The following is a 27,814-nucleotide window of genomic DNA, read 5'->3' as shown; positions in this document are numbered from 1 at the left end:
TAAATTATACGAGCTATATATATGTATGGTATCTAAGGGTATAGTTCTACTGTGGTCTATGAACAATAACACAATCAAGACAGAAATATGAATGATCTGAGATATTGAGATAATGTATTGCCAGCAAAGGTGGGATCAGCATGCTGAAGATAAGTGCAATTCTTTGGTACAGTATTGATAATAAATTCAGTACGTAGGACATAATTACAATTATATATCATTTCTAACGTAATCAATAAATGGATCCTAGTTTCCATTTATTTTTTCATTCGTTTTGTGCTTTATTTTTCAGTAAACAAGTTCCCCACTCAGCACCGTCGAATAGGAAGAAAAAGAAAGAAAGAAATGTCTATGTAACTCCTGCCCTTGGAAGCTGTTTCATAATTTATGAGCGAATAACAGGGTAGAGAAGAGCATAAACAAAATACTGTAGCAGAATTGCACTGTTTGGGCACCTATCCTGTGTCTTTGAAGGAATTAGTTTTTATTTTATGTGCAAGAAGCATGATGTCTCTAACTGGGAACATGATTTTCTATGAATTTTCTTTCTAATTGATTATATTATGCTGTTATCTGTAGTCACAATATAGGCGAGTGTGCAACATGAGACAAGAGTCATTTCCAACCTGTTCCCGTGGAACCTAACACCAGGTAGTAAGCCTCTGAAGTTTCTTTGCCTGCTGAGCATTGCCTTACATACTGCAGAAAAAGAAAAGCCTTCGCTTTTAACCTGACTGGCTTTGAAGAAGTGGATCAGGCAGTTTCATGGCTTCTCAAGGTAATCCAATAAACAATGACTTTTTTAAATGTAGGGTTCATATTTAAGATGCATTGACGGGCACAATATGTCTCACCTTTCAATAAGTTGATGAGTAGATGTGAGCGCTTAACAAGCATATGAATCCATTTGAACAGATAAATATAATATTCAGTAAAGTGATAGATGAACCTTCATTAGCAGCCTTTCCTTTTGCACGGACTGATCTCTTACACAAGTACTGCCATTCCCATAATTACAGTCCCTGTGCTTCTTTAATCATAAGCTATATTGGATGCTGGCAACATGATGACTTGTTTAGCTTTTTGCAAGACCATTTGGATTATTTAAAGAAATGTAATAGTTGATGCTTATTGGGTCCATAGTTAAAGTTACTTTGATGTTCTCACACCGGGAGAGAGGAAATGTTTTAGTTTAAGCTTTTGATATCTGTATTAAACAGTCTGCAGCATGGCAAGCCTTATAATTTGTTACATAGGAACCAATGTTTTGCAAGGAAATCATGCACATAAAGGGAAAACACTGCAGGTTTTTAGATCTCATCATCAAACACAGGGTTAACTTGTTTATCTGGAATGTTTGAGTTTTTCCTTGACCGTCAGCAATAAATTACAGGAAAAATTAACAGTTTGAATATTCCCATGGTTTAAAAAACATTGATGCCAGAATGGAATATAGATAACTGCAAACAGCACCTTATAAACTGAATAGATAGATATAGTTGGAATGGCAGGTTCCCACATTAAGGGGCAGATTTATCAAGGGTCAAAGTGAAAATTCAAAGTAAAAAAATTCGAATATCAAGCTATTTTTGTCTACTTCAACTTTCGAATAGGCCAAAATTCGATTTGAATTTGAAAAAAATTAGACTATTCCAATATCGAAATTTATAGTGTACTGTTTCTTTAAAACTAAAACCTGCCGAATTGCTGTTTTAGCTTATGGGGGACCGATGGGGGATATTTGGAGTCATTTGGTGGACTTTGAAAATGTTTTTTGGCGACAAATCCTTTGATTCAAATTCAATAGAATGCGCTAAAACTTGGATTCAAACGATTCGAATACAGTCTTTTCATCTGAAGTTAAAAAATTTTATTTGAATTTCGAAGTTATTGGATTTCAAAAAAAGATGATAGATAGATGAAAGATAGATAAATAGATAGTAGGGATGAACCGCATCCAGGATTTGGTTCAGGATTCGGCCTTTTTCAGCAGGATTTGGCCGAATCCTTTTGCCTGGCCAAACCAAATCCCGAAGAAATCGGCCAAATACCAAATCGAATCGAAATCCTAATTTGCATATGGAAATTGGGGGCGGAGAGGGAAATTGCATGACTTTTTGTCACAAAACAAGTAACAAAAAATAGTTTCCCCTTCCCGCCCCTTAATTTGCATATGCAAATTAGGATTCAGATTCGGTTCGGTGTTCGGCCGATTCCTTCGTGAATGATTCGGCCGAATCTAAAATAGTGGATTCGGTGCATCCCTAATAGATAGATAGACTGATAGATAGATGATAGATAGATGCAGGGTCGGACTGTGGGGCCCGGGACAGCAGTCCAGGGCCCCCCCTACTGTGATGCGTGAATGGCCTTGTTCGGCGCTAATGCACAAGCGGCGCTGCGCCCTGCCGAAAATGTTTTGATTTTCGAATCCCAATATTAGGAGAGGGAGTCTGGCCCAGAGGGGGCACATGAGGGTCGGGGCCCACCAGGTTTTTTTCCTGATGTCCTGCCAGGCCAGTCCGACCCTGGATAGATGATAGATAGATAGATCCTTAGATAGATAGACATTCATCAGTGAGTTTGTGTGTTGTTGTATCATTGTTTTTGTTTTCTGAATGTTCTATTACATACTTTCTCTGTGAACCTATGTGTACCATTCTTCAGAATGTATCTCACTAAAACAGAAACTCAGACCAATATAAACTGCAAATACCAGGCTTTCAGCCAGTGGTGTAACTAGATATTACTGAGCACCATGGAAAATTATTATTCAGGTCCCCAAAATGTCTAGAGGTTGACTTGTTTTATCAATATTTTTTGGAATTGTATAAGAATTAGGACCTTGTGAGGCCTCAATACCTGCTGGGCCCCCTTGCAGCCGCAGGGTCTGCTTCCATTGTAGTTACTACCCCCTATGCACTTCCTGTATAGTCAGCTAATCCTTGGGTTAACTTTTCAAACAAAGCTAAATTACTGATATTAGCCATTTAAAACCACTAATATCTGTCTAAAATGTTAAAGTGAATGTAAATTACAGAAGTGCTCAGGTGGGTTTACATGCCTTTTAATATAAGCAATAACATTATCAGACAAGTAGAATCCATCTGCGAAGAGAAAATAAATGAGACAACCACATTAGAAAGTGATGCTGACAGACAAACATTTACAATACAAATCCATTTGTCATATGTAGAGTTAATGATGTCACGCTAGTAGAGTGCAGATATTTCAGTAGGACAGAACACTGTATTCCCACTAAATAAGGTGCTGGCCATACCCAACAATATAATGTGTTTTATGGCTATTAGCTGCCAGCACAAAGTTGTAATAGGGAAAGAGCAGCAAGACACTGTGGATTGTGAAACCAAATGCAGCAACGCACCATATATTATTTAAAGCTTTATAAATATTTCAATGTAAGCTCAAAGGGGTTCATAAAACTTTTTTCAGGGTGGTCTAGCACAGAACTAAAAAAAAGTGAACTGTAGCAAAATGTTATTATCCACATGTGAGGCTCTCTCATGACATTAAAACAATAAAAAAAAACTAAAGGCTCATTGACCAATGCTAGGCGCTAGTGCATACATAATAAGTTTTGCAATTGCACCTGGCATTGGGACAGAAGAAATGTATTGTGCAGTGACTACTAGGAGAGCAGTGAGGGTGACTGTATCCAGGGGCACCCTCCCTAGTAAGGTCGGAGTTGCTGCATGTGCTACAGGAAAATCTAAAGGTAATAGAATATGTGCGGTGTGGGGACGACGACTGGGAGGGCGGCTGCAATTCTTGCATCCAGGCCTGTGGTCCCCATAGTTATGCCACTGGTATTGTGCTAAGCAACCTTATCTACTCTTATAGGAGAACTAGCCCCCCATTGTGATAAGTCCCCATTGGGGAAGAAGATGGCGCCTGTGAGCTCAGCTGCGCTCACTCTGCATTTGCGGTCGCTATTTCTAAAGGGGAAAGAATTCAGGGGTAAGACTGTGCAGGGGAGAAGCAGGGAGGGGGGGACAGTGGAGGGGAGCCAATGGGGACTTATCACAATGGGGGGTTTAGTTCTCCTTTATGGGGGAAATGTTTATTTAGCAGTATTTGGGTGGGTCACTATAAAATTTGTTCATTCTGAAGAGCAATGAATTATACTATTTGTGGCAATGAAGCCCTTTTGGCCCAGTAGGTACCTTACAGGTATAGGATCCATTATCCTGAAACCCATTATCCAGAAAGCTCCGAATTATCTAAAGGCAGTCTCCCATTGACTCCATTATAATCAAATAATCTTAATTTCTAAAAATGATTTCCTTTCACTTGTAGTAATGAAACAGTACATTGTACCTGTTAACCAAAATGCTCGGGACCTAGGGTTTTCTGGATAAGAGATCTTTCCATTATTTTGGATCTCTATTCTTTAAATCTGCTTAAAAAAAGGTAAAAACATTAATTAAACCCAATAGGCTTGTTTAGCCTCCATTAAGGGTTAACTGTGTCTTCGTTGGGAAAAGCATAAGGTACCGGTATGGGATCCGTTATCTGGAAACCCATTATCCAGAAAGCTCCGAATCACGGAAAGGCCATCTGCCATAGACTCCATTTTATCCAAATAATCCAAATGTTTAAAAACCACTTCCTTTTTCTCTGTAATAATAAAACAGAACCTTGTACATGATCCAAACTAAGATATAATGAATCCTTATTGAAAGTAAAACCATTCCTTTATTTAATGTTTATATGATCTTCCAGTAGACTTAATGTATGAAGATCCAACATACAGAAAGACCCGTTATCTGGAAAGCCCCATTTCCTGAGCATTCTGAATAATAGGTCCCATACCTGTACCTGATCCCAACTAAGATATAATTAAGCCTTATTGGAGGCAAAACAATCCTATTGGGTTTCATTAATATTTCAATTATTTTTTTTAGTAGATTTAAGATATGGAGATACAAATTACGGAAATCTCCCTTATCCGGAAAACCTCAAGGGTTCTGGATAACAGGTCCCATACCTGAAGTATCAGATACATATAGTAGCATATATAGTACAAGATAAAACATTTTTATTCCATTTCATACATACATAGGTACAACAGCAGTAGAGCAAAAAGGCAGATTTAGAGTCAATTCACATTTGTTCATACACATCAAGCAATTTTTTATTTCTAAATAATTCACAATCAGCTTGAAGGTCCTTCATGATGTAAATCAAAGCCACATTGTATGATGTATAAAACATTTCATTTACTTTTTTTTGATTCTCCAGGTCAGACGGATAAAGATCTTCAGAGTTATCTTCCTGGTACACCCCATCAGTCCGAGAAAACAGAATACTCTACAACATGTAAAACATCTCCTTCTGAAAGCCAAATGACCAAGCCTCGCTTCTTGGTACCGCCTGGTCTTGAACATTTAAGCAAGGTACATTTCAACCGCTATACTATTTTAAGAGCATAGTCGCCATTTAAAGTCAGGAGTTAAGTAATGGGATATGGCACTATATATGCATTATGGGAATATTAAGAACTTAACAAGATACAATATGGCTTGTTAACCAACAGGGAGGCAGGGTGCAAAGTGCAAAAACAGATTCCATATATCTCTGCTCTCCATTTTGTAGAAGAGAGACCTGCGGCTTCCCCCATGAATTTAGCTCTACCTGTGTTCAGTAGTGATGTATTCATGAGGGGCAAGGGTGGAGAGACAAATTCAGGGGCACCGGTCCAGGCTGTGCTTGACATTGGTGTGCTCTGCATCTTAAACTAGATTTTATTAGACGAAGAACACAGCCAGAACCAGGGTAAAAGTTGTCTCTGTATAAACACTAGACGGACACAGTCTTGCACTCCTTAGTGTTATTGCTATTCTATCCTGGTCTTAGTAAATAACCCCCATAACCCCTGCGCTCCATACAGCACCTACAGTGATCTTTTTTTCCAGCAACTGACAATCACATTGGTCCCCTAGTCCTGTTCACAAAGCAGTTGGGCAGCCACATGGGGAGCACCAACCCTCAGTTTTATTGCATTGTAGCAATGTTGAAATTGTTGCAATGATTATTTCTTTTTGTTGCCTTTGAATAGGTGTTTCTCATTAGGGATTGCCTTCCAGGGTCTGTCCATTCATTAGATCTATCAAAGAGAATTGTAATTGGAGAAGCTGGAGGCTGTCTATCTTGGTGACAGCAGTAAAAGCTTGGCATTCAGGGTCCAATGTGGCAGCAAAACCTGCAGTCAGGTTTCTAAGAAGCTGCATTTCACAGCTTGTAAGGTTGTTCTGGAGATAGAAGTCTCTAATACTTTCATTAAAGATTCTTTGGCAGCTTAATTTATGGCTCATAACTTTCATTAGGATTCTGTAATATACAAACTGCACTCAGTTTGCTATATTTTTAAGTCGAACTCCTAGCTCCTGTGCTGTCAGAGATACTGCCTAAGCATGCTTTGAATCGTATGTCTGCAACTGTTCCTTTAGCATAAATTTTGTAGAGTTTAAACATTCTCTATCAGCTGGGGAGCCCCAAGGTTCAGTGCCTCCTTCTGTAAACTCTCCATTCTTCACTTGGAAATGTAATGAGCAAGTTCATTTTTGGCACCATTGCTGGGCTAATGGAGTCTAACTCAGCACCTCTTCCCTTTAACTCCCTCCTAGTGCACTGGCTCAATAGGCATAAGACTACAGAATGTTTTCATCACTTTTCCTGTTGGGTCCTCCAAAATTCATCATAAACACTGAATACGATCCTGCAGTCTAAGCAGTATCTCTATGGGCTCCATGGAAAAAGGAAGAGAATAAAAAAATGCATGTCTTTGAAACTGTTAGTTTTTTAAAATGCAACAGAACTACAAGTTGGTAGCTTACTTCTGTTAATGGTGACATTATAGAACATAAAGAGGTTTCTAACTGCTGTATAGTTAAAATAATAATAATAAATTATATTCCCAGTCATCCCAACCATACTACAAGAGGAACTCAGTGGGCAGTGGCAGATTAATGAGTGGGGCCTCTAGGCTACATATACAGGTCTCCCTTCTAGGCTACTGTTGGGTCTGGTTGTATGCAGATCCAGGCACATGTGCCCTGAGCTTTCTATGTCGGGTTGGGTTAGACACGTGCCAATGATGTCCCTGGATCTGCACAGGTACACACATACAGTACACCTTGCCTGCTTCTTCTCCCAGCAGGTTCGCCCAAGCAGACCCAGAAGCGTAAATAAAAATTAATATTAAAACAAAAGACAATAGAAATAATAACTGAAAAAGGTAGATGGGCACCTGATCACTCTGGGTCCCTAAGCTATAGCCTGTGCATTAATCCACCCCTGTCAGTGGCTCCAAGACTTTCCAGGATTTCCCCCTTATAAGATGTTAAGTATTTGTTGGATAATCCATGGTTTGTTTTAAAAGCCTGTACCAAAAACACGTTCATAGGTCATGTTGGGCTGCTGTTAAAATGTAAATATTTCTGGCAAAAAAATAATTTGTGTATTTGCCTCTTTAGATACAGCAACTTATTATTCATCAGCAGACAGAGCTCTTGGGAGGTATGTAACAGCACAATACTGTGGATTTCTAGATTCTAAAATATCATGTGAAGAAGCACTTTTGCCATCTATAAAACTTAAACTGTAGTAAACCATTTGTGGGACTCAGCTAGTTAATAGCATATAATAATTGTTATGCTTAGCCAATAACAGTGTATCCGGTGTTACCACTAAACTGCTTGCTCGGTTGTGTGTCACGTTTTGAGACCAGTGCAAACAACAAATCATACAATGCACAAAGAAATTTTTGCATATTCCTATATAATATTTCCCTTTGTTTTCACAAAACAAACATTCACACCCAACATAGAATGGGTCATATTCAGTAAATTTAGGGGATTACAACAAGTATCAAAAGCCAATAAAGCTTTAGCGGAAAGACTAGCCTCAGCAACCAGAAAAGCTAAACAACAGGAGTGGCTCTCCCCCAACCCACCATATAAGAATCTAGTGAAAAACAAACTGCATTTTTTATTTCACATGGACTGGCTGGAGGCATCCTTAAACAAGGCTGCCCAAATCAGAAAACCTGGACCACATACATCTTAAGTCCCCCCCCCCCAACATCAGACAATTCACAGTCTCCACATTTTGCTATACTACATGGTATGACTTGTAAAGTCTACAAGGCACTAACCCTCTGATCCTCACTACAATGACCTCAACCTGACAATGAAACTGGCTGCCTCCCAGAGTCCACCAGTTTATAGGTAGTAATGGATACTCCTAATGCCCATACCTAGGCCAAACATGGGCTTATCTGACCTCCTCTGGTTTATTTTATTGTTTTGCTATCATTTTTTTTAAAACAAAAAGAGAATATGTCCCCCACAACCACTCTACTCATATGTAGCGGTGAACTCAGAAGTTTGAATGCCCCTACCCCATCTTAAACGATCTCAGATCTCACTCATCTTGTACCAGGTTACATTCGTTTACACACCATGCTTGTTGGAAAATGTATACAGAAGTTCCTTTGAATTGGTCAGAATGTCTTTATTAGATGCTTATACAAGTGAATCTTTTATGGATATGACGGACATCAAATAAAAAACATTAATAAGAAAAATATGATCCTTTGGTTTGACACGGCCTTCCATTAAATTTGGAACTCTCTGGATAACAGAAAATCTGTACGAGGGGTATAGCTGCATACCACTTGTAAAATCATACCAATCTTTTACCTATTGAACAATTTATGATCTATTCCAAAAATAGTTATTTTGGCACTCAGTCTGTATCTGGGATTTAGGGCTCATATGGGTGTTAATGCACTTCTCTGCTTCTGAGCTGTGCTGAGCAATGACGCCAATAGATGAATGTGTTGGACTGCTCAAAGCATTCCAATGAACTGACATATGTGTATTTACGTTGAGAATTGTGTCATTAACACTTTCCTAACTGTTAAGACAATTTTCTTTATAGTCATTCAATAGACATTAAATTAAACATTCTGTTGGAAATCCTTCTAGGATTTTGAAGTTCGATCTTTAAAAATCGTGACCCTTAACTTGATATCATTCATGTGGTGGCACATAAGAATGCATGACCTATATTTTCTCTTGGCTTGTGTCACTCTTCTTGACATGGGAAAAAATCTAAAAACAAAAATGCTGACAGTAGATGTTGTTTAGTTGTGTTTTGCACTCACCTTCTTAAACACAGGCAAGTCGGGGGCACATCCAGCTCCTCAGGCCTCAAGCTATAATAAAGGATTTACAAAACTGATGTGCCATTGTCTTTTAAGAGATTGTATATGATGCCATTTCCTCATGTGTTCCCCTCCCCTTTACCCAGTTATTTCTCCTATATTTTTCTCTTTTTGTTTCTGACGGGTTTAAATGTCCTTCAAGGTCTCAGGCCTTCACTAATTGATAAGGCTCCTCCTACAAAGGCAGAAAATAAATCACCTTCCTCCATCCACAATCCACATTATGTTTTTCATGTTTTTCAGAAATCCATCTTATTTTCTTCTAGGCCTTTAGCAAAGGTTTTTTTTTTTAAATTGGGGTCCTATTCCTACATAGCTGGGCTTGGTGTTAGGCTGGTGCTGCCCTTACCTTATTATCACACTGTTATCTGGTGAGCTCCAGGGCAGTACAGTATATCCTAAATATCTAGTCTAACTCTCTTTGTCGTCTGCCAGTATTTTGGGTAGGCAGCTATCATGGTAGTTCACTGCTTCCAGGCAAAAAAACAGAACAGCTGGGCTTTGTTCCATACATTCCCAATCCCTATTATCTCAGTCTGGTGTTGCTAGTGAAGGCTAGTATAGGATCCATTATCCAGAAACCCATTATCTAGAAAGCTCCAAATTATGGAAAGAATAGAATAGATTCCATTTTAGTCAGATACAGTTATATAGAAAATTATATAGTTTTCCCTATAATAATAAAACAGTACCTTGTACTTGATCCCAACTAAGAAATAATTAATCCTTATTGGAGGTAAAACAATCCTATTGGGTTAAACTAATGTTTAAATTATTATTAAGTAGACTTAAGTAGATATATTATTAAGTAGACTCAAAGGCGAACTAATGTCTAAAATGGAATAATGCTAGAAATGCTGTATTTTGTATACTAAATATAAACATGAATTTACTGCACCAGAAGCCTAATAAAACAAATGATTTATACTTTCAAAGTTGGCCACAGGGGGTCATCATCTTGTAACATCTTTGCAAGACCAAGACTATGCACATGCTCAGTATGGTCTGGGCTTCTGTTGGGAGGTTAACCTTAGGGATCGTCATAAATTATCAAAACAGCACAGTCAAATAATATCTGCCATAGAAGCCAATACAGGAAGACTGATTAATAATCAGAATATGCAGACTGCAGAAAGGCGATGAACTATAGCAAGTAAAATCATATAGCAAGTGGATCTGTCCTTGGAGTTATGATCCACCAAGTTGTGTGCTACATATCAACACAAACAACACATTGAGGAACACACAAAAACATTGGTATTCACACATGTAACTCAGTGTTTAGGCACTTTTAGCACACACAACCTGCAGGTAAAGTAAGCATTACCCTGATCCACATTGTACTAGGGGTTAGTGATGTGCGGACCGGCCCGATACCCGCGTGTCGGGCAGGTTGGGGCCGACCCCACACTCCCATTTGTGGGTGGGAGGGTTCAGGTTGAGCTCTTCTTTCTGCTCTCCCCACCTGCCACCTTGAACTGTCAGCTTCATTTTTTAAAGACGCGCGCCTACTCACCCCTTTTGTGACGTCATCAGCAAGGTGGGTCGGGACGGGTGTAAAAATGGAAGCCGAAAGTCGGGCTAGAGTGAGGTAGGTGAAGGGAAGTCAGGTTAGGGTCGGGTGTGGGTTGGGTTTTACCCGACCCGCACATCACTACTAGGGGTTGACTTTAGAAAAAAAGAAGTGCAGTTGCCAGTAGCAACCAATTAGCAATTTATTTTTTAAACAATTGTCTAAGTATTGCAAAATAAAGCAAAGACCTATTTGGTTTGGCACAGGTGCATGGGGGCACCTGTGTTGGTAAATACACCCTTAAGAGTATTACTATCATTAAACATGTATTTTCTCTCTTTCAAACAAAAAAAATGCAAAACATAAACTATAAACATAAAATATTCCCTCTCATTTACAGGCTCAAGTAGAGTCAAATATTTCCCGCATCATAAAATCAAATTGCCCATTTGTTACAACTATGCCAATTTATTCCACATGTATAAGCTGTGTTTACAGGACTAATGCTTCCAATTTGCTAACACAATATTCTTCGGATTATATAAAACTGAGGCAATACAAAAGTGAGAGATTCGACAAAAGGGCAGTTTGCCTTTAATTCAATTAGGATTACTGCTTACTGGAAGGCAAGTTATTAAGCACAGTGAACAAAAGACCCCAGTGTGGGATGTGCCCAGCTGATTGCTGGCTTCATGCAGTTAGTCTTGCCTAAGGCTACATAAACTTTGATTCCTTTTTTTGCAATATCTGGGATATTTAATGGCTTGTTCTCTGTAACAACATGAAGACTAAGACCCAGGTAGTGGAGAGGTGTGGTGAAAAAAAAAAACTGTTCAAGCTTGATCGATCACTGTAGGGTGCATATTTTGTATTTAATATTACATTCACTGATAGATTCTAGACAATACACACTGTGAATCATGCCTCGGGCTTTTTAAATGCAGCATTCGGTGCTTACTTTGCTGTTTGGTTTAGCTATCAATACAGAATTCAAATAATGCTCAAAAAAGTCCTCCAATGGTGTAAAATTATCCAGTAACTACCAAACAGCACGTTAGAGATTAAAGAGTAAAATATTTACAGTCTTCACTGAGTCTCATTAGTCAGCCTTTAAATTAAAGTAACCCTTCCATTTCAGAGGAATGGCAATGGTAGTTATGACATTCCTCTTTAAGAAAAATGCATTTTCGTGGGACAGCTGAAGACTATGCAGCCCCAAATTAGTCACATTTAAAGGGATCTTTGCCTTTCAAACATTTTTTTTTTTCAGTTTAGTTGTTTTTAGATTGTTTGCCAGAAATAGAGACTTTTTTCAATTGCTTTCCATCTTTTGTTTTTTATCGTTTTTCCAAGTTGGAATTTTAGGGGCAGATTTATCAAGGGTCAAATTTCAAGGGTTAAAAAAACCCTCGAATTCGACCCTCGAAGTAAAATCCTTCGAATTCGATATTTTAGCGCAAGAGATTAGATCAAACGATCGAACGATTTTAAGCGATCGATCAAACGATTTTCTAAAAAAAAGTTAGAAAAGTGCTGAGGAAGGTCCCCATAGGCTAACATTGCACCTCGGTAGTTTTAAAGTGGGGAAGTATGAAGTCGAAGTATTTTTTAAAGAGACAGTACTTCGATTATCGAATGGTCAAATAGTCAAACGATTTTTACTTCGAATTGTTCGAATCATTCGATTAATCATCGAATTTGACCAATTTGACGGTCGAACTACCCAAAAAAATACTTCGAAATTCAAACATCTTTCCATTCAAATTATTCACTCGAGCTTAATAAATCTGCCCCTTAATGTTCGTGTCTCTGGTGTCTGGCAGCTCAGTGATCCCAGTGCAGATTCTGAACTGTTACAATTTGCTCCATTAGTTGATACATTTCTCAGCAGCATCTGTGGAATATTCACAACTAATGTATCATTTAGAGCTGCTTTAGAAAGGCATAAGAAGGTGAAAAATTAAACTTTACACTTCAATATTAGAAAAACCGTCACAATAAAAAGTGATTGAAAGAAAACAATCTGAAAACAACTGAACCGAAAATAGGTGGGAAGGTGAACCACCCGTTTAAAAGGCTTTCCTTTATCACGTATCTTGTATAACTAAACCAATATAGAGGAGGGTTCCTGCATTTTGACAATATCAACTCATTTTGAAACATACTTTTCTCTTTATTTATACCTATTTAATATTAGGGTTCAGAATCCTCCTGATGGAGGAGAACTCCACTACCTTTATTATATATTTTTCTTTTATTGCAATATTGTATAATATTTTCTTTGTGCAGTTATCTACATTCTTCATTCTTCCTCTAAATTGCCCTTTCTGATACTTGGACGGTCCTGTTTTTTCTGTTTTACACTAATTGGCTGTGAGCAATCCCAAAATACTGTACATTGATCTTACACTGGTAAAAGACAAGACAATTCAGAAAACGATGAAGAAGATGAGAAATGGTTATTGCAGGTGTTGGACATTTGAAAAGTGTATATATGTGATTAAATATATATATATATAAGCATAACTATCATAATAAGTATTACCCTCATCAATAAACAGATCAGAGGTTAAACTAATCTGTATATATCAAACATATATTCAGCCCAAGATCAAGATATTTTCGAGAACAAAAAAAAAAGACAGAATATCAATATTTTGCTGTAACGTTACATTATTAAGGTTGGAAAGGGTGAGTTTGGGGTAAAATGTACAGTAAAATTAACAGACACATATCTTTAACAAATAAGAGGAAACTTCTAGTTTGAAGTAATTTTAGGGAGGGGACTTTAGTTTATCTTTATCTCTTTCTAGTTTTTCTTGGTACTGAGAAGAGCAATAAGTATGAAATAAAGGACAACTTCGGACAAAGACTCTATTTTGCCACGGAGGAAAATGAATACTTCAATAAAAACTTCTGTGGGCCAGTTCGGCCATTCACTATGCGGATTTCTAATGGCAAAGGTCAGCAAGTGATCACCATCCTCCGGCCCTTGCGGTGCATCCATTGTTGTTTTCCCTTCTACTTGCAAGAGGTTAGTCACTTTATTTGTGTTATTTGTGTTCTCTCATTTAATAAGATAATTACAATCACATTTATTTTGAGAAAGATCATTCAGATGAAAATTATATTCATTCTGATGCAAACTGGAAATATGGAGCTCAGTTTTAAAAGGAGGTGCTTGCATACATTTTATCACTTTCTTTATTGGAGTTGGTGGTCGACATCTGAATAGAGCCCTGTTTGGTTAGACATTGGTTCCAGACATAATTTCAAGTCGCAAACACATATATAAAAGCCATTGTAATTGCCCTTAACAGTTCCTAGCATTAATACCCAGTGTTGCACTGGGGTTCCAGGGCCCACCGGGGCTGCCGTCTCAGAGGGCCCCCCCAGGACCCTCACCCCAGTTACAACCCCATGCAATTACCTTATTTTATCTTGTTGCAGTCGAGATTGGGGCCAGGAATTGGGGTCAGGAATTGGGGCCAGGATGGATGTAATGGTACAGCACCCAAGAAGGGAGCAGGTTGGGGTTGGGTTTTTTCCCAATGTTCTGCCCTGTTAATGCCTGAAAAAGTTCATACCAAAAACATATGGCCTTTAAAGGACCAGTAACATAAAAAAAAAAAATGTTTTCTTTGTAATGAAAAAAAAAACACCAAGACAGTTTTAACTTTTAAATCGCAAAACTTTTACTAAGAAATTACTTACCGATAACTTTTAAATCGCAAAACTTTTATTAAGAAATTACTTACCGATTCACTGCATGCGCTCCTCTTCAGAAACGGCGACAGGGTGACTATCCATTGTGCGGCGCTCGATTTCTCCTCCCTGCCTTCTATAGGACATAGCCAGGGAGGAGGAATCGAGCGCTGCACGATGGATCGTCGCCCTGTCGCCGTTTCTGAAAAGGAGCGCATGCAGTGAATCGGTAAGTAATTTCTTAATAAAAGCTTTGCGATTTAAAAGTTAAAACTGTCTTAGTGTTTTTTTTCCATTACAAAGAAACAATTTTTTTAAAAAAATTTTTTTATGTTACTGGTCCTTTAAGGCTAGGTTAAAGCATTTAAATTCAGTGGCAGGTTAAACTGCAATTTAAGGAACAGTAGCACCAAAAATTAAAGTGTTTTCAAAAAATTAAAATATAATGTAGTGTTGCCCTGCACTGGTACAACTGTTGTGTTTGCTTCAGAAAGACTACTATTGTTTATATAAACAAGCTACTGTGTAGTCATGGGGGCAGCCATTCAAAGCACAGGTTACATGGCAGATACCAGATGAACTATGTAGAATCCCATTGTATCTGCTTAGTAACCTGTGCCTTTTCTCCTTTTTTATCTTGACTGGCTTCCCCCATGGCTACACAATACCTTATTTACATAAAATATAGTTCTCTTTCTAAAGCAAATACATAACTTTTACTAATGCATAGCAATAATAGATGATATCACTATTATTAATATATTATTTATATATTATGAATTACTTTAAAATGCTTTTATTTGTTGGTGTTGTTTCTTTAAAGCATATATTTTGTTTTAGCTCCATGCAGGACTGACTACAATTTTAGGATTACATTAAGGAAAAATGAATTTCCTAGCAAAGGGTTAAAAGGCATCATCTGGCAATCATATTTTCCTATTATATATTTTGTTTGCCAAATGGGAGACTCGCTTGAACTGAAAAGACAGTCGTTTATTTTTATGACGGTTTATACACTCTCACATTCATTAATCCCAGAAAAATTAACAAGCAGTGCTTGAAAATAAATGCATTTAATGCAATGCAAATTAATGGGGGGTATTAACAATTTGGAAAAGCTTTTAACAGCTTGTTAAATCTGAAGCTATTGATTTTTTTTTATAGAGTGACCATTATCATTATTGAATCTATCCCGTGTACTGAAATAATGAAGGGGGATGTACTTTACTCACTTGGCACACACGGTACTCCTGGGACTTATGTATCAACCTTTATAGCTCTTACAAGTGCATTATTCCCCAGGGCAAAGGAAAATGTCTTCTTTAAGAGAGCACAATATAAATTTGCAACTACCAATAGGGAATAGTGACAGTTCTCACCTTTTATACATTTGGTTGTTGTTTTGCTTTCTTTACCGCAGTGTACATAATGTTTCTCTGTTTCTGTAGCTAGAAGTACAGACTCCTCCGGGTACAACCGCGGGCTTCATTGTCCAGAAGTGGGATCCACTGTTGCCAAAGTTCATTATTCAAAACGAGAGCAAAGAAGACGTATTGAAAATCATTGGTCCTTACTTAACATGCAGCTGTTTCGGGGATGTCATTTTTGAGGTATTATTGAGACAATGAACGAAACAACTAGTAAATGTGAAAGATTAATAATAATAAATGGGCACATTCTAATTACAGGTATAATATATGAATTGCTATTGCATGTTCGCTTTATTTTGCTCGCATTGCTGAAGTAACGATAGCGAAAATGCGCCATCGTTCAGCGCCCTGAATGCAACTTCACATTTTAGCAAGTTAGCTTTGTCTGAGTGAATTTTCGCCTGTCGAAGTGTTGCGATGGCTGCGAAGCCGTCACTGGCGATTGTCGCCGCTTAGTAAATTTACCCCTAAGTCTGCTAAAACTCATGTAAACATTAAATAACCCCCATAGGCTGGTTTTGCTTCCAATAAGGATTAATTATATCTTAGTTTGGATCAAATACAAAGTACTGTTTTATTATTACACAGAAAAAGGAAATCATTTTTAAATTTTTGGATAATGGATCCCATACCTGGATCCCCATACCATATAGCATTATGACAAAAACTAATATAGCACAGGCAATTTCTAAGGCAATGAAGAGGAAAGGAACAATAACTTCATAATGGAAAGTTTTCAGCAACCTCAGCATTGCATAGTATTTCTGGCTATTAAAATATAGGGGCTGATTTATTCATTTGGGTTCTAATGACAATGAATTAAAAAAATGAATTGAATTATTTACGTCACTGGCTTTTTTTGTTTCTCTACGATCTTATTTTCAATGTCTACAGCATATTTTCTTAAAAGAAAAATATAAAATAAAACAATTGCTAGGCATTTAGGTTTAGATTTAGTTTCTTTTATTTTTTAACAAAAAACTTGAGCAAGGTAATAAAATGTGAGATGAAAAGAAAAACTCACTGTTTTTACCTGATTCCCTAGTATGAAAGTGAATAAATCACCCCCTACGTCTGTAACTGAACGGTGTACACTGTAATATATATATTATACGGTGTATATTTATAAGATTAGCCCTATCTTGTGCTGTCGTAAAGGTAGCCATACACCATAACTGGTAGAACCTCTAACAGGGCATACATACACAGCTAAGCTTACTTGGCTTGAAGGAGACAAATTGGCAGCCTATGGCTCAACATTATCCACTAATTTCTCCTGTGGGTTTGCAGAAAATGTTTCTTTTCAAAAGATTTATTAATGCATATTTTCAATAGTTGTTTCATTTGTTGAGCACAAGTTCGAACATCTAATTTATGTACATGAAAAATAAAAATAGTATTTATAGCTACTAGTTTGGGTTTATAATAAGATAAAAGAAAGCATATTTTTTCCAATCAAATGTTGTTCTGAAGGATGGTATCATTAGAAAAAGTATTTCAGAATTACCTGTAAAGAAGTCCAAACCAACCAGTGCACAAGACCCAGCTGTGCCTTTTGTTAAATAGATCTTTGCCAGTGAAAGTTTTCCTATAAATGAGGGCATAACAGCTCTCGGAGAAATCAGAAACAGGCGTGTAAAACATTAGTGTCAGCTTTAAAGAAGATTATTATTGCAACGTTTAAAGGGAACATAAGTAGCTATGACATAGCAAACAGAGAGCTGTAAGCGATGTTGCTCTATATTCTGTTGGTAGTATTTTAAGCAGTATCACTCAGAAGACCAAATGCTTGCTAGGAAGGAAATCCAGAATTTTGGCTTTAAGTGCCAAGTGTATGGGCGTTTGCTTATAAACGAACTGAAGAGATTTCTAATCCTTGTAACTATTAAGTCTTTTGAATGAAATGTTGTAAATACATTTTTCATAATTTTATGGGTCACTATCATAATATTTTATCCTGTTGTCTTCAAAACCACTTCACCACAGAAGAAGATTAGCACTGAGCTGCCCCTATATGATATTTAGCTAGGGATATCGCTTGTCTATGAAAATGCACAGTCTAATTATGTGCTTGCCTCAGTGCTACACCCTCTCATTCCCAACATTTTATTGAAGTTTTGCTGTAAACATGCAAATTACAAGTTTTACAGATGCAGGAACTACTCCCTCTCTATTCCAACACAGAGGGTAAGTGTCTGTGCAAGTCCCTCCCTGACTGTTGCACTTTTTCTTTTCAAGAAGAGGAGGGTTCTATAGGCATAATGTGTTAAGCTCTGCCTCTTTTTCACTGTTCATAAGCCATGGCAGCTTCTTTTAAAACCATTTCATTTACACACCTAAAATTTAATATAAACAAAATATACATGAACAATATTAAGGGCAAGCAAGATATTGTCCTTTATTAAAATGGTATAGATGTATGGAAGAAGTGTGGCCTATACTACTGTAGGGGCTCCAGACATCTATAATAGTATACAATAGATTCTTTATAAAAAAAACTAAACTAAAAAAACTAAAAAAAAGGTTAGAATTAAATTGAGAAGAGGCACTTGTATATGTATGATATATGGTTTATAGGTATACGTATGCTATTTATAAATATATAAGGAAACCGTAAGATTAAAGGTGGCCATACACGTACCAATAATATCGAACAAAACTCATTTTCATGCGATATTGGGTGCATGTATGGTGGGAGACAAACCAACCGATATTGGTAGAAGAATTGGATCGTTGATCAAGCAAGCTGGAAAAATTTTATCGGGCACCTTTATAGGCACCCGAACATCGGCCATTGTAACTCTTGTGCCTAATTTACCAGCAGATTTTACAAGAGGGCACCAGGGCATCCCTTGAGATTAGAGCAAAATAAATGGAATCTTTGGGGGTTATTTTTCAAAGTCCGAATTTATCCTAATATTTTTGCTACAAACTCTGATCAAATCTGCTCTGGTCTTTTGCGCTTATTTATTATTAAATTTTCCCAACAATTTGCTTAGCGGGAAAAAAATCTGATTTTCATTCGATTTTCGCATTTTTTTCAGATTTTTCACCTGAAAACTCAGATTTTTGTCTGAAAACCCAGAAAACTTTGGGGTATTGCAAGAAACTCAGCGCACATCAAAAAATAATTGGGACTTCTCCCATTGACTTATATGCAACCTCGACAGGTCTGAGATGCCGGATTTTCTGACTTTTCCATCCTCTGAGTTCAATAAATTCCTGAAAAATTCATGATTTTTTGCATTCGGAGTTTAGTAAATAAACCCCTTTATGTGTGAAAGTTTTTTTTACAGTGAGATTTGTAATTTTGTATAATTCTTCCCTAAAAAAAGTTGCTCAGGCATACACATCAGGTACTGTAGCTTCCAAAAAGTGGTACTTTCCTTTGGCAAGTAAGAAAACGACTGGTGCTTGGTAACTTTTTAGAGCAGTGATCCCCAACCAGTGGCTCACAAGCAACATGTTGTTCACCAACCCCTTGTATATTGCTCCCAGTAGCCTCAAAGCAGGTGCTTATTTTTGAAAGCAAGTTTTAAAAACATATATACTGCCAAACAAAGCCTCCTGTAGGCTTTCAGTCTACATAAGTGCCACCAATAGCAGGCACCCCCAGGAACATTTTGCATGATTGTAGTTGCTCTACAACGTTTTTTTTACACTTGAATGTGGCTTAAGAAAAAAAGGTCGGGGACCCCTGTTCTAGAGTGTCACGTGACATTGCTTCTCCTGTGAACTTTCAAATTTCCATTTACTAAAGCTCATAAAAACAGCAAAGATGTAGAAATTTCACTGACTCTATTGTTCCAAAACTTTACACTGAGTAACTAGCTAAATTAGCTCTTCTTTATGTTAAATTTGAAATGTCAGAGGTTTTATTATATTTTAAAACTGTCTGCCATAACCATGTAAGATTTCCATTATACCTCTTACTACACACTTTCAAGTAGATAAAACATTTGATTGTAGCTACTAAATTTCCCTGGGAACAGCAATAAATATCATAAGAGGTGCTAGATATGATTTTTATAGATATTTATCTAATTTGCATAATATTTGATATCATTAACTTTTATTTCTTCATTTAGTCCTTGTGTATTATGCTGTACTATCGCATCCAAAATAATGTTCTGCACGAAACAGCGAATAAAGTTTCCCTTTAAAATGTTAACTCCTTAGCTGTTTAATGTATATATACGTACGTATCTTGCATATTGACTCACAGAATTTAGAGTAAAAGGATCAGCCTAGGGATATCCAGGAGGTAATAGAAGAGGCTCACAGCAGTTTTTATGGTAAGTGACATAGGGCAAATGAACGGAGGAGTAACCTTTGTTTTTTGCTGGTGTAATCAAAATAAACTTTTTTCATAAATGATATAAGCTCATATGAATAAATGCAGTACTCTCCTACATATTGTCTTTGGTTGTATAACCCCAATAAGATAAAGATTAGTAACTCTTTTAAACAAATGGCCAATTAGATTTGTGCTGAACACAATGAATTAATATTGTTTGTTGTATGTAACATGCACTAATCTAACTCCTGACTTTCCTACAATTTCAAATGTGCTTTTACATCTAATTAGCATGATATCCTCACTTTGGTCTTTGTTTCTCCGATTCTTTCTGAAACCACTGACACCAGCAGGCATTACTATTGTAGTGCACTATATCTAAGGCAAAAAAACAACCTATGAGGCAAAGCCTACCACTTTGAAGATTTTACTAAAGAAGACATTAAAAATTCTCTTTCTTTCAGTTTACACTATGATGAACCCAGAACTTACAGAAATATGTTACTTTTGTACGGGGGCAGCAAAATATCTTTGGGGAAAGACAACAGCTGTAGCGTCTGCATTCTACCCTATTGTACCTTTCATTATCTTATGACCGAAAATCAGTTATTCTTTTTAAATTAGATGTTAGTTGTACAGCATATTGCATTCGAAAATGGATAACAAACAGCGATATCTCAATAAATCACTATGGAGTTTCTTCCATAGTGGGAAATTGTTGGATAAATAAAACATTAGCCACATATATAATAAAGTGTGCCCAGGAGCAACCCATAGCAACAAATAAGTTGTTTGCTTTTAAACATGTGACCAGTAAATGCTACCTGCTGATTTATTGCTATGGGTCACTGCTCCTGGGCAAACGTAGTTACTTTTACTGCATAACCCTGGGCACCAAGCACTTTAAATGGGGCCAAACCCATCAAGGGGCTGATGAATGAAAGGTTCCCAAGGAGCATGAGAAACAGAGTGGCAATAAAGAGCAAAATGAGTGCCAGGGAGATGGAGAGTTGGCTTAGAATGTCAAGCATTGTGTGATTGATGAGATGATGGTCTTACTAAGAAATAAAATGTGAGTGGGTAACCTCAAAAAGGTAAACATATACATTATGTTGAAGCTGTTATCTTACTCCGCCAATAAAGTATCCTCTAATATGGATAGGCCAGACACATGATAGGTGCATTGTAGTTTCAATCGGTCGTTCCCTTGAGCCTTAAAATCTGCCCCTGTAAAAAAAAATTCTATACTCATCCTCCCCAATTTGGTGTTTGATGTTATAAGAACTGATCGTACTCTGACATAAATGGTGATTTCAAGTCCTTTGCTATTTTTTTTCTAGGTCCTTCATTTTATATACAGAAAGTAAAGAAAGGTTTCATGTAGGAATATCTCACATTTGGCCACTTTCTTCCCATTTTCTGTAGGTCAAGACTCTAAATGAAGAATCCACCATTGGAAAGATTTGTAAATACTGGTCTGGTTTTGTCAATGATGTTTTCACCAATGCAGATAACTTCGGGATAGAGTTTCCAGTAGACCTTGATGTAAAAATGAAAGCAGCACTGATCGGCACTTGTTTTCTTATTGTAAGTATAGTTTGCAGCTATATCTGTGCAAAGGCATATATGATGTGGAGGTGTACAATAGTAACATACAGCTATTTACATTATTTTGTGTTAGTAATATTCCACAGGGTATCACAGAGATTCATCATTACCATCTTTAATAGCATAGCTGATTGTTCTGACTGGTTAACATATGAAACTTCAGTCATTTGTTGAAATGAAGAGAAATTATTCAGAGCAAACAATATTATGTACTGGGGATTACAGTCAGCAGAATCATTTAGTAGTTTGCAAGGAAGTGTAACTGTGAAATGGCTTTCTGTGCCTGTCTTCTTGCAAATAAAGTCCTGTGTCTTTCTGTTAATGTCACTTGTGAGTAGTACAACATTTGTTGACTATTTTGGCCCAGAAATGTTGCTTTGGTTCAAAGTCACACTCAATAAATAGAATGGGCAATACAGTGCCCCAAGTCTGCCACAGAATACATTAGTAACACCTTTATCTGTAATTAGGCAACTCTTAGTGATCACCTCTACCTAAAATCTACAATGTTTTGGTTCCAAGGCATGTGGACAACACAAGGTAAATAACCTGTACTTAGATTAAAAGCTTCAGGCTGCTTAGTTTGACAAGAATAATTATTTTGTGCTACTACCCCACCTTAACTAATTTTCCCTAAATGGCAGGGCATTCCACAACCTTAATATCTTCACCATGAAGACCACATAACCTGCTTCAAAGTTCTGTCCCTCTAGTCTAAAGGGGTGGCCTCTAATTTTTTGATCTTTTCTATGGGAAAATAGATTCCCCTGCTATTTGTCTATAATGTCCTCTAATGTACTTGTAAAGAATAATCATGTCCCCTCACAAGCATCTTTTTTCCAGAGAAAACAACCCCAACCTTGACAGTCTACCCTCATAATTTAAGTCTTCCATCCCTCTAACTAGTTTGGTTTCACTTCTCTGCCCTCTCTCCAGCTCATTTATATCCCTCTAAAAGGGGGACTATTGCGTAAATGAAAATGTAATATAAGCTTCATCATACTCAAGTAAGAAACTTTCTAAATATAATCAATTGAATATTCTGTAGTGTTTCTGAAATAATCAAGTTTATCTTTACTATCCCTCTCTCAGCATCTGTTTCTCTTCATTCTGTCTTTATTCAGGAGTTGGGTGTCAGCTATTCATCATTGAAAGTTAGATCCAATATATCTTACAGGGGGGCTCCTTTTTCCTGGAAGATGTATTAGAGCTCACTCTATTAAAATCACCAGACATCATGTCTCACTACATGCAGAATTGTGTTAGATTTTGTTTGTACTGGAATCAGCTATTTGAGTGAGCTCTAATTCACCTGCTAGATTTAAGATTAAGATTTATTGGATCTAACTGTCAATGAGTATCTGACACCCAACTCCTGCATGAAGACAGAATGAAGAGAAACAGATGCTGAGAGAGGAATAGTGAGCATAACGGTGAGAAACTGTACCAAATTTCTAATTAATTGTATTTAGAAGGTTTCTTATTTAAGTATGGTGAAGATGATATTAAATTTCCATTTTCGTGATAGTTCCCCTTTAAAGATTGGATCCCAAAACTGCACTGCATACTCCAGATGAGGCCTTACCAGGGTCCTATAAAGAGGCAAAATGATGTTTTCAACACCAATTATTATTCTTTCATGTTCTTAGCCTTCATACGGCCCTTCTACTCCAGGTTTTTTTTTTTGCAAAGTCTTCTTTAGAATGGGTACAAAACCCAATGGGACTTTTTTTTGTCCAAATGCATTAAAATCAATTGGCATTTTTTCTTATGGCAACTTTTTTGATGCTGCAAATTGTTGCCGCAGTTTCACAAAAAAAATCACAGATGGCGAAATGAGGAATTTCACCGCAAATCCATGGCTGGCGAAACAATTCGCTCATCACTATTAATATTTTTTAATTTATACACACATATAACTAATCAGTGACTGACCAGTCTACTAATTTATAAAAACAAATTAAAAATCAGTACATAAATGAATGAATAAATAAATTAGGAGGCCCTTTAAAATTAATACACACTGAATCACAAAGAAGAATGAGTGCTCTAGAAGAGGGGAGTTTTCTATTCATGTGAGGGATCATCAGCTTATTAATAGAAAACAACAGGGTGTCCCCTGGTCTCCCACTTTCTCACCCCCACCAAAGATCTCACCACTAATTGTTCTCAGACACGCACTAGTATCCGCTCACAATTTATAGTCATTTTTTCAAGTGTGAATTATGTAATTTGCCCACAAGGTGGCACAATTGACCTGAATGAAATTCATAGATTCAAGCAACCAAAAAAGGCCAATGTTGTTAGGATATTCTGACATCTCTCTGCTTAGATTTTGTGCAGTACTGCCACCTGTTAAAAGCAAGGATGGAACTCCATAAGAACAACTGAGTCATTATTTCATGTTTTGTCTGACCTTTACCTCACTAGCCTCTACTTTTATCCCCTACCTGCCATTTTATAATGTGTTCCACTACTCCCTACTTATAGGAAATATCTACCCCCTTTTGACGCAAACTCACTCAGTTACGTTTATCGAGATAAGGTATGTAAACACAATCCCCAGGGGCTATTCTGCCCCTTAAAGGAACAGTTCAGTGTAAAAATAAAAATGGTGTAAATAGATAGGCTGTGCAAAATAGAAAATATTTCTAATATAGTTAGTTAGCCAAAAATGTAATGTATAAAGGTTGGAGTGACTGGATGTCTAACATAAGAGCCAGAACACTACTTCCTGATTTACAGCGCTCTTAGTTTCCACTGATTGGTTACCAGGTAGTAACCAATTAGTGTCTTGAGGGTGGGCCACATGGGTCATAACCAATTGCTTTTGAATCTGAGCTACATGCTGAGGATCAACTGCAAACTCACTGAACAGTTATGTCCCATGTGGCCCTTCTTAAAGTAGCTGACTAATTTAGAGTTAGAGAGCTGAAAAGCAAGAAGTAGTGTTCTGTTAGACAAGCACTCACACTTTTTATTTTTACACTGAACTGTTCCTTTTAAGTCACCCTGAGGCGACTTATCTGGAAAGAGGAGAGACCTCAAGTCCCAGAATCCATTACTTAACAAAGGAATAAATTGAGGGAAGGGTTGGATTACTCAGTGTGTTTAACTGGGTAGGGAATTGATCCCTGAAGCACAGTTAGACTATCATGGTTTCCTTTCGGTATAAGCTCATTTTATTTACCCCATTTGCTCCACCCTGTATCATTTTATTGCATCCCCACTTCCTTCCAACCCCTGCTTTTACATAGGCACCAAAGGAAACCATCAGTTGCCAGTTTGTACCCTGTACAACATCTTTTTCCTTCCCTCTAGAATTGCCATTAAAGGAAAACTATACCCCCAAAATGAATACTTGAGCAACAGATAGTTTATATCAAATTAAGTGGCATATTCAAGAATCTTATCAGGCTGGAATATATATTTAAGTTCATATTGCCTTTTTACATCTCTTGCCTTGAACCACCATTTTGTGATGGTCTGTGTGCTGCCTCAAAGATCACCTGACCAGAAATACTGCAACTTTAACTGTAACAGGAAGAAGTGTGGAAGCAAAAGACACAACTCTGTCTGTTAACTGTCTCATGTGTCCGTACATGTATAGTTTTTTGGTATGTTTGTGTGCACCGTGAATCGTAAGATCCCAGGGGGTGGGCCCTTATTTTTTAAAATGGCAATTTTTCTATTTAGGATTACCCAATGGCACATACTACTAACAAGGTATGTTATTATGAAAATGGTTTATTTACATGAAGCTGTTTCATCGTTTTATAGAGACTTACATTGTTTATGGGGTATAGTTTTCCTTTAATTCTTCATAAGCCCAGTAGCAGATGTGTCTATGCACAAGTGTGTGTAAGTGTGTGAGTATAAGGGAAGGAGAGGGGGTCTGCAGTGTCAACAGGTCCAGCCAATCAGCATCTCCTGGCACTGGAAACTACAATTCTATCTACCGTTCACAAGCAGGGATGTGAGCAACAACGATTGGATGGCTTGGTGCAAATGTTATTAAAAGGGTAGTTCACCTGCAAATTAAATGTTAGTATGATGTAGACAAATTTAACACAATTTGCAATTTAATCTTTTTTTAATCATTTTTTGTATATTTGTAATTCGTCTTCATTTTCTATTTTTTGAGTTTTTTTTAACTATTTAGTTGTTTGATCAGCAGTGCTCCAGTTTGGATTTCAGCAGCTATCTCGTTGCTAGTGTCCAATTTCCATAGTAACCAGTTGTAACCAGTTGTTTGACTGGAAGATGAATAAGGGAGTGCCTGAATAGACAGATAAGTAATAAAACGTTACATTTTAGCCTCATAGAGTAGTAGTATTTTTTTTCGTTGCTGGGCTAAGTGACCCCAATTTGAATGCTGGAAAGAAGAAAAAGATTAAAAATGCAGACCAACTGAAAAGTTGTTTAGAATGGCTAATTCTATAAAACACAAAGGGGCAGATTTACTTATGGTCGAATATCGAGGGTTAATTAACTATCGACTATCGAATGGTCGAATAGTCGAAAGATTTTTACTTCAAAACATTCGATTCAAAGTCAAAGTCGTAGTCGAAGGTCAAAGTAGCCAATTCGATGGTCGAAGTAGCCAAAAAAATCAATTGAAATTCTAAGTTTTTTTTATTCTATTCCTTCACTCGAACTAAGTAAATGGGCCCCAAAATGTTAATGTAAAGGTGAACAACCCCCTTAATGGGAAGAAAGATAAGAGAGGTGGACAGGCCAGTATTTTTTCTTTCCAGAAAACATGGTATCCCTGGCATCAGCTGAGAAAGCATGAATTAAATCTAAACAGCCATTCAATACAGTATTAGATAATAAAATAAGTTTTATTACAGGGAAATACTTAATTCACTTGAACTCAAATCTTGGAAAATGTAAAGACGGCCGCAGTCACTTTGTAGCCACATCCCATTCCCAATTAACAAACACAAACAACTTTTTACATGGTTGTAATGGAGACTGATTCTGCTTCTGCTGAGCTTATGTACCACCTGTGTTCCACCACTATGGGGCAGTGATCCTCTGTGATATTTGTGTCATTCGTGGTTTACAAAAGGTAAAAGAAAACATTTCTAATGGAGGATTCCAAACATAAAATATTTTCATTTCGGTTCCTGCAATTTCTAGCAACTTGCATTCATGTACCCTGTTTTTTTTCTGTTTTCAGGATTTAATGTACTTTGAACAATCTTCAGATGGAATTTGATGGTGACTGAACAAAAAGCAGGACTGATCCAAGAAAGAAATCTATTGGTTTAGCTCCATTTAATTGTATTTAATTGGCTCCTATTTTTCTCATGCAAGACTGAGGCCCGATGCACTTTATTATAGCATTGCTAAGCACATTTATGGGCTAATTGATCAAATATCAAATTAGGGAATCCCTCTCAGCAGTTTTATGTGTTCCCTAATTAGCAAAATATCCCTGTTAGAAAAACTTTCCTGAAAATGTATAAATATAAGGCACCATGGTCTTCCTGTTAAAAGGGCAGTGTTTTCACACAATAAAGATAATAATATATAGCATATAATCCCACTTAGATTTTTACAATTAACATTTTCATTTTATGCAAGAGAGTCTGTTTGCATAAAACGGTGAAAGTCGAAAATGTTATGGTTTTGTTTTTTTCTTCTTTAGCTATGGCTCCTCTTCTATGGAAGTTCATTACATGCATTTGCGGTAAAAACAAAGGAATCTGTGAAACTTTCAAAGAGAGGATGAGTGAAATAAATTCTGGTTAAAAATATGTTTAACTTAAAGGGATTCTGTCATGATTTTTATGGTGTTGTTTTTATTTCTAAATTACACAGTTTACACTGCAAATAATTTACTCTGCCATATAACATTTAATTCCTGAACCAATAAGTGTATTTTTTTTAGTTGTAATATTGGTGTGTAAGCAGCCATCTCAGGTTTGCCTGGTCATGTGCTTTCAGAAAGAGCCAGCGTTTTAGGATGGAACTGCTTTCTGACTGGCTATTGTTTCTCCTAC

General features: G+C 37.0%; 1 protein-coding gene across 1 annotated transcript; it reads left to right on the top strand.

Annotated features, from left to right (window-relative positions):
- Window positions 1-202: 202 nt before the first annotated feature.
- On the top strand, window positions 203-27,615 carry LOC121393813 (phospholipid scramblase family member 5-like). Its single transcript, XM_041563396.1, has 7 exons — window positions 203-778; window positions 5,263-5,417; window positions 7,497-7,539; window positions 13,577-13,797; window positions 15,917-16,078; window positions 21,621-21,782; window positions 26,989-27,615. Exons 1-7 carry the CDS (start codon window positions 766-768, stop codon window positions 27,025-27,027), a joined length of 795 nt encoding a protein of 264 aa, XP_041419330.1. The 5' UTR covers window positions 203-765; the 3' UTR covers window positions 27,028-27,615.
- The last annotated feature ends 199 nt before the right edge of the window (window positions 27,616-27,814 follow it).

This window comes from Xenopus laevis, chromosome 5L (genome assembly GCF_017654675.1).
Source record: "Xenopus laevis strain J_2021 chromosome 5L, Xenopus_laevis_v10.1, whole genome shotgun sequence".
Lineage (NCBI taxonomy): Eukaryota > Metazoa > Chordata > Amphibia > Anura > Pipidae > Xenopus > Xenopus laevis.
The sequence above is the reverse complement of the archived record's forward strand: the minus strand, read 5'-3'. Positions and strand labels throughout refer to the sequence as shown.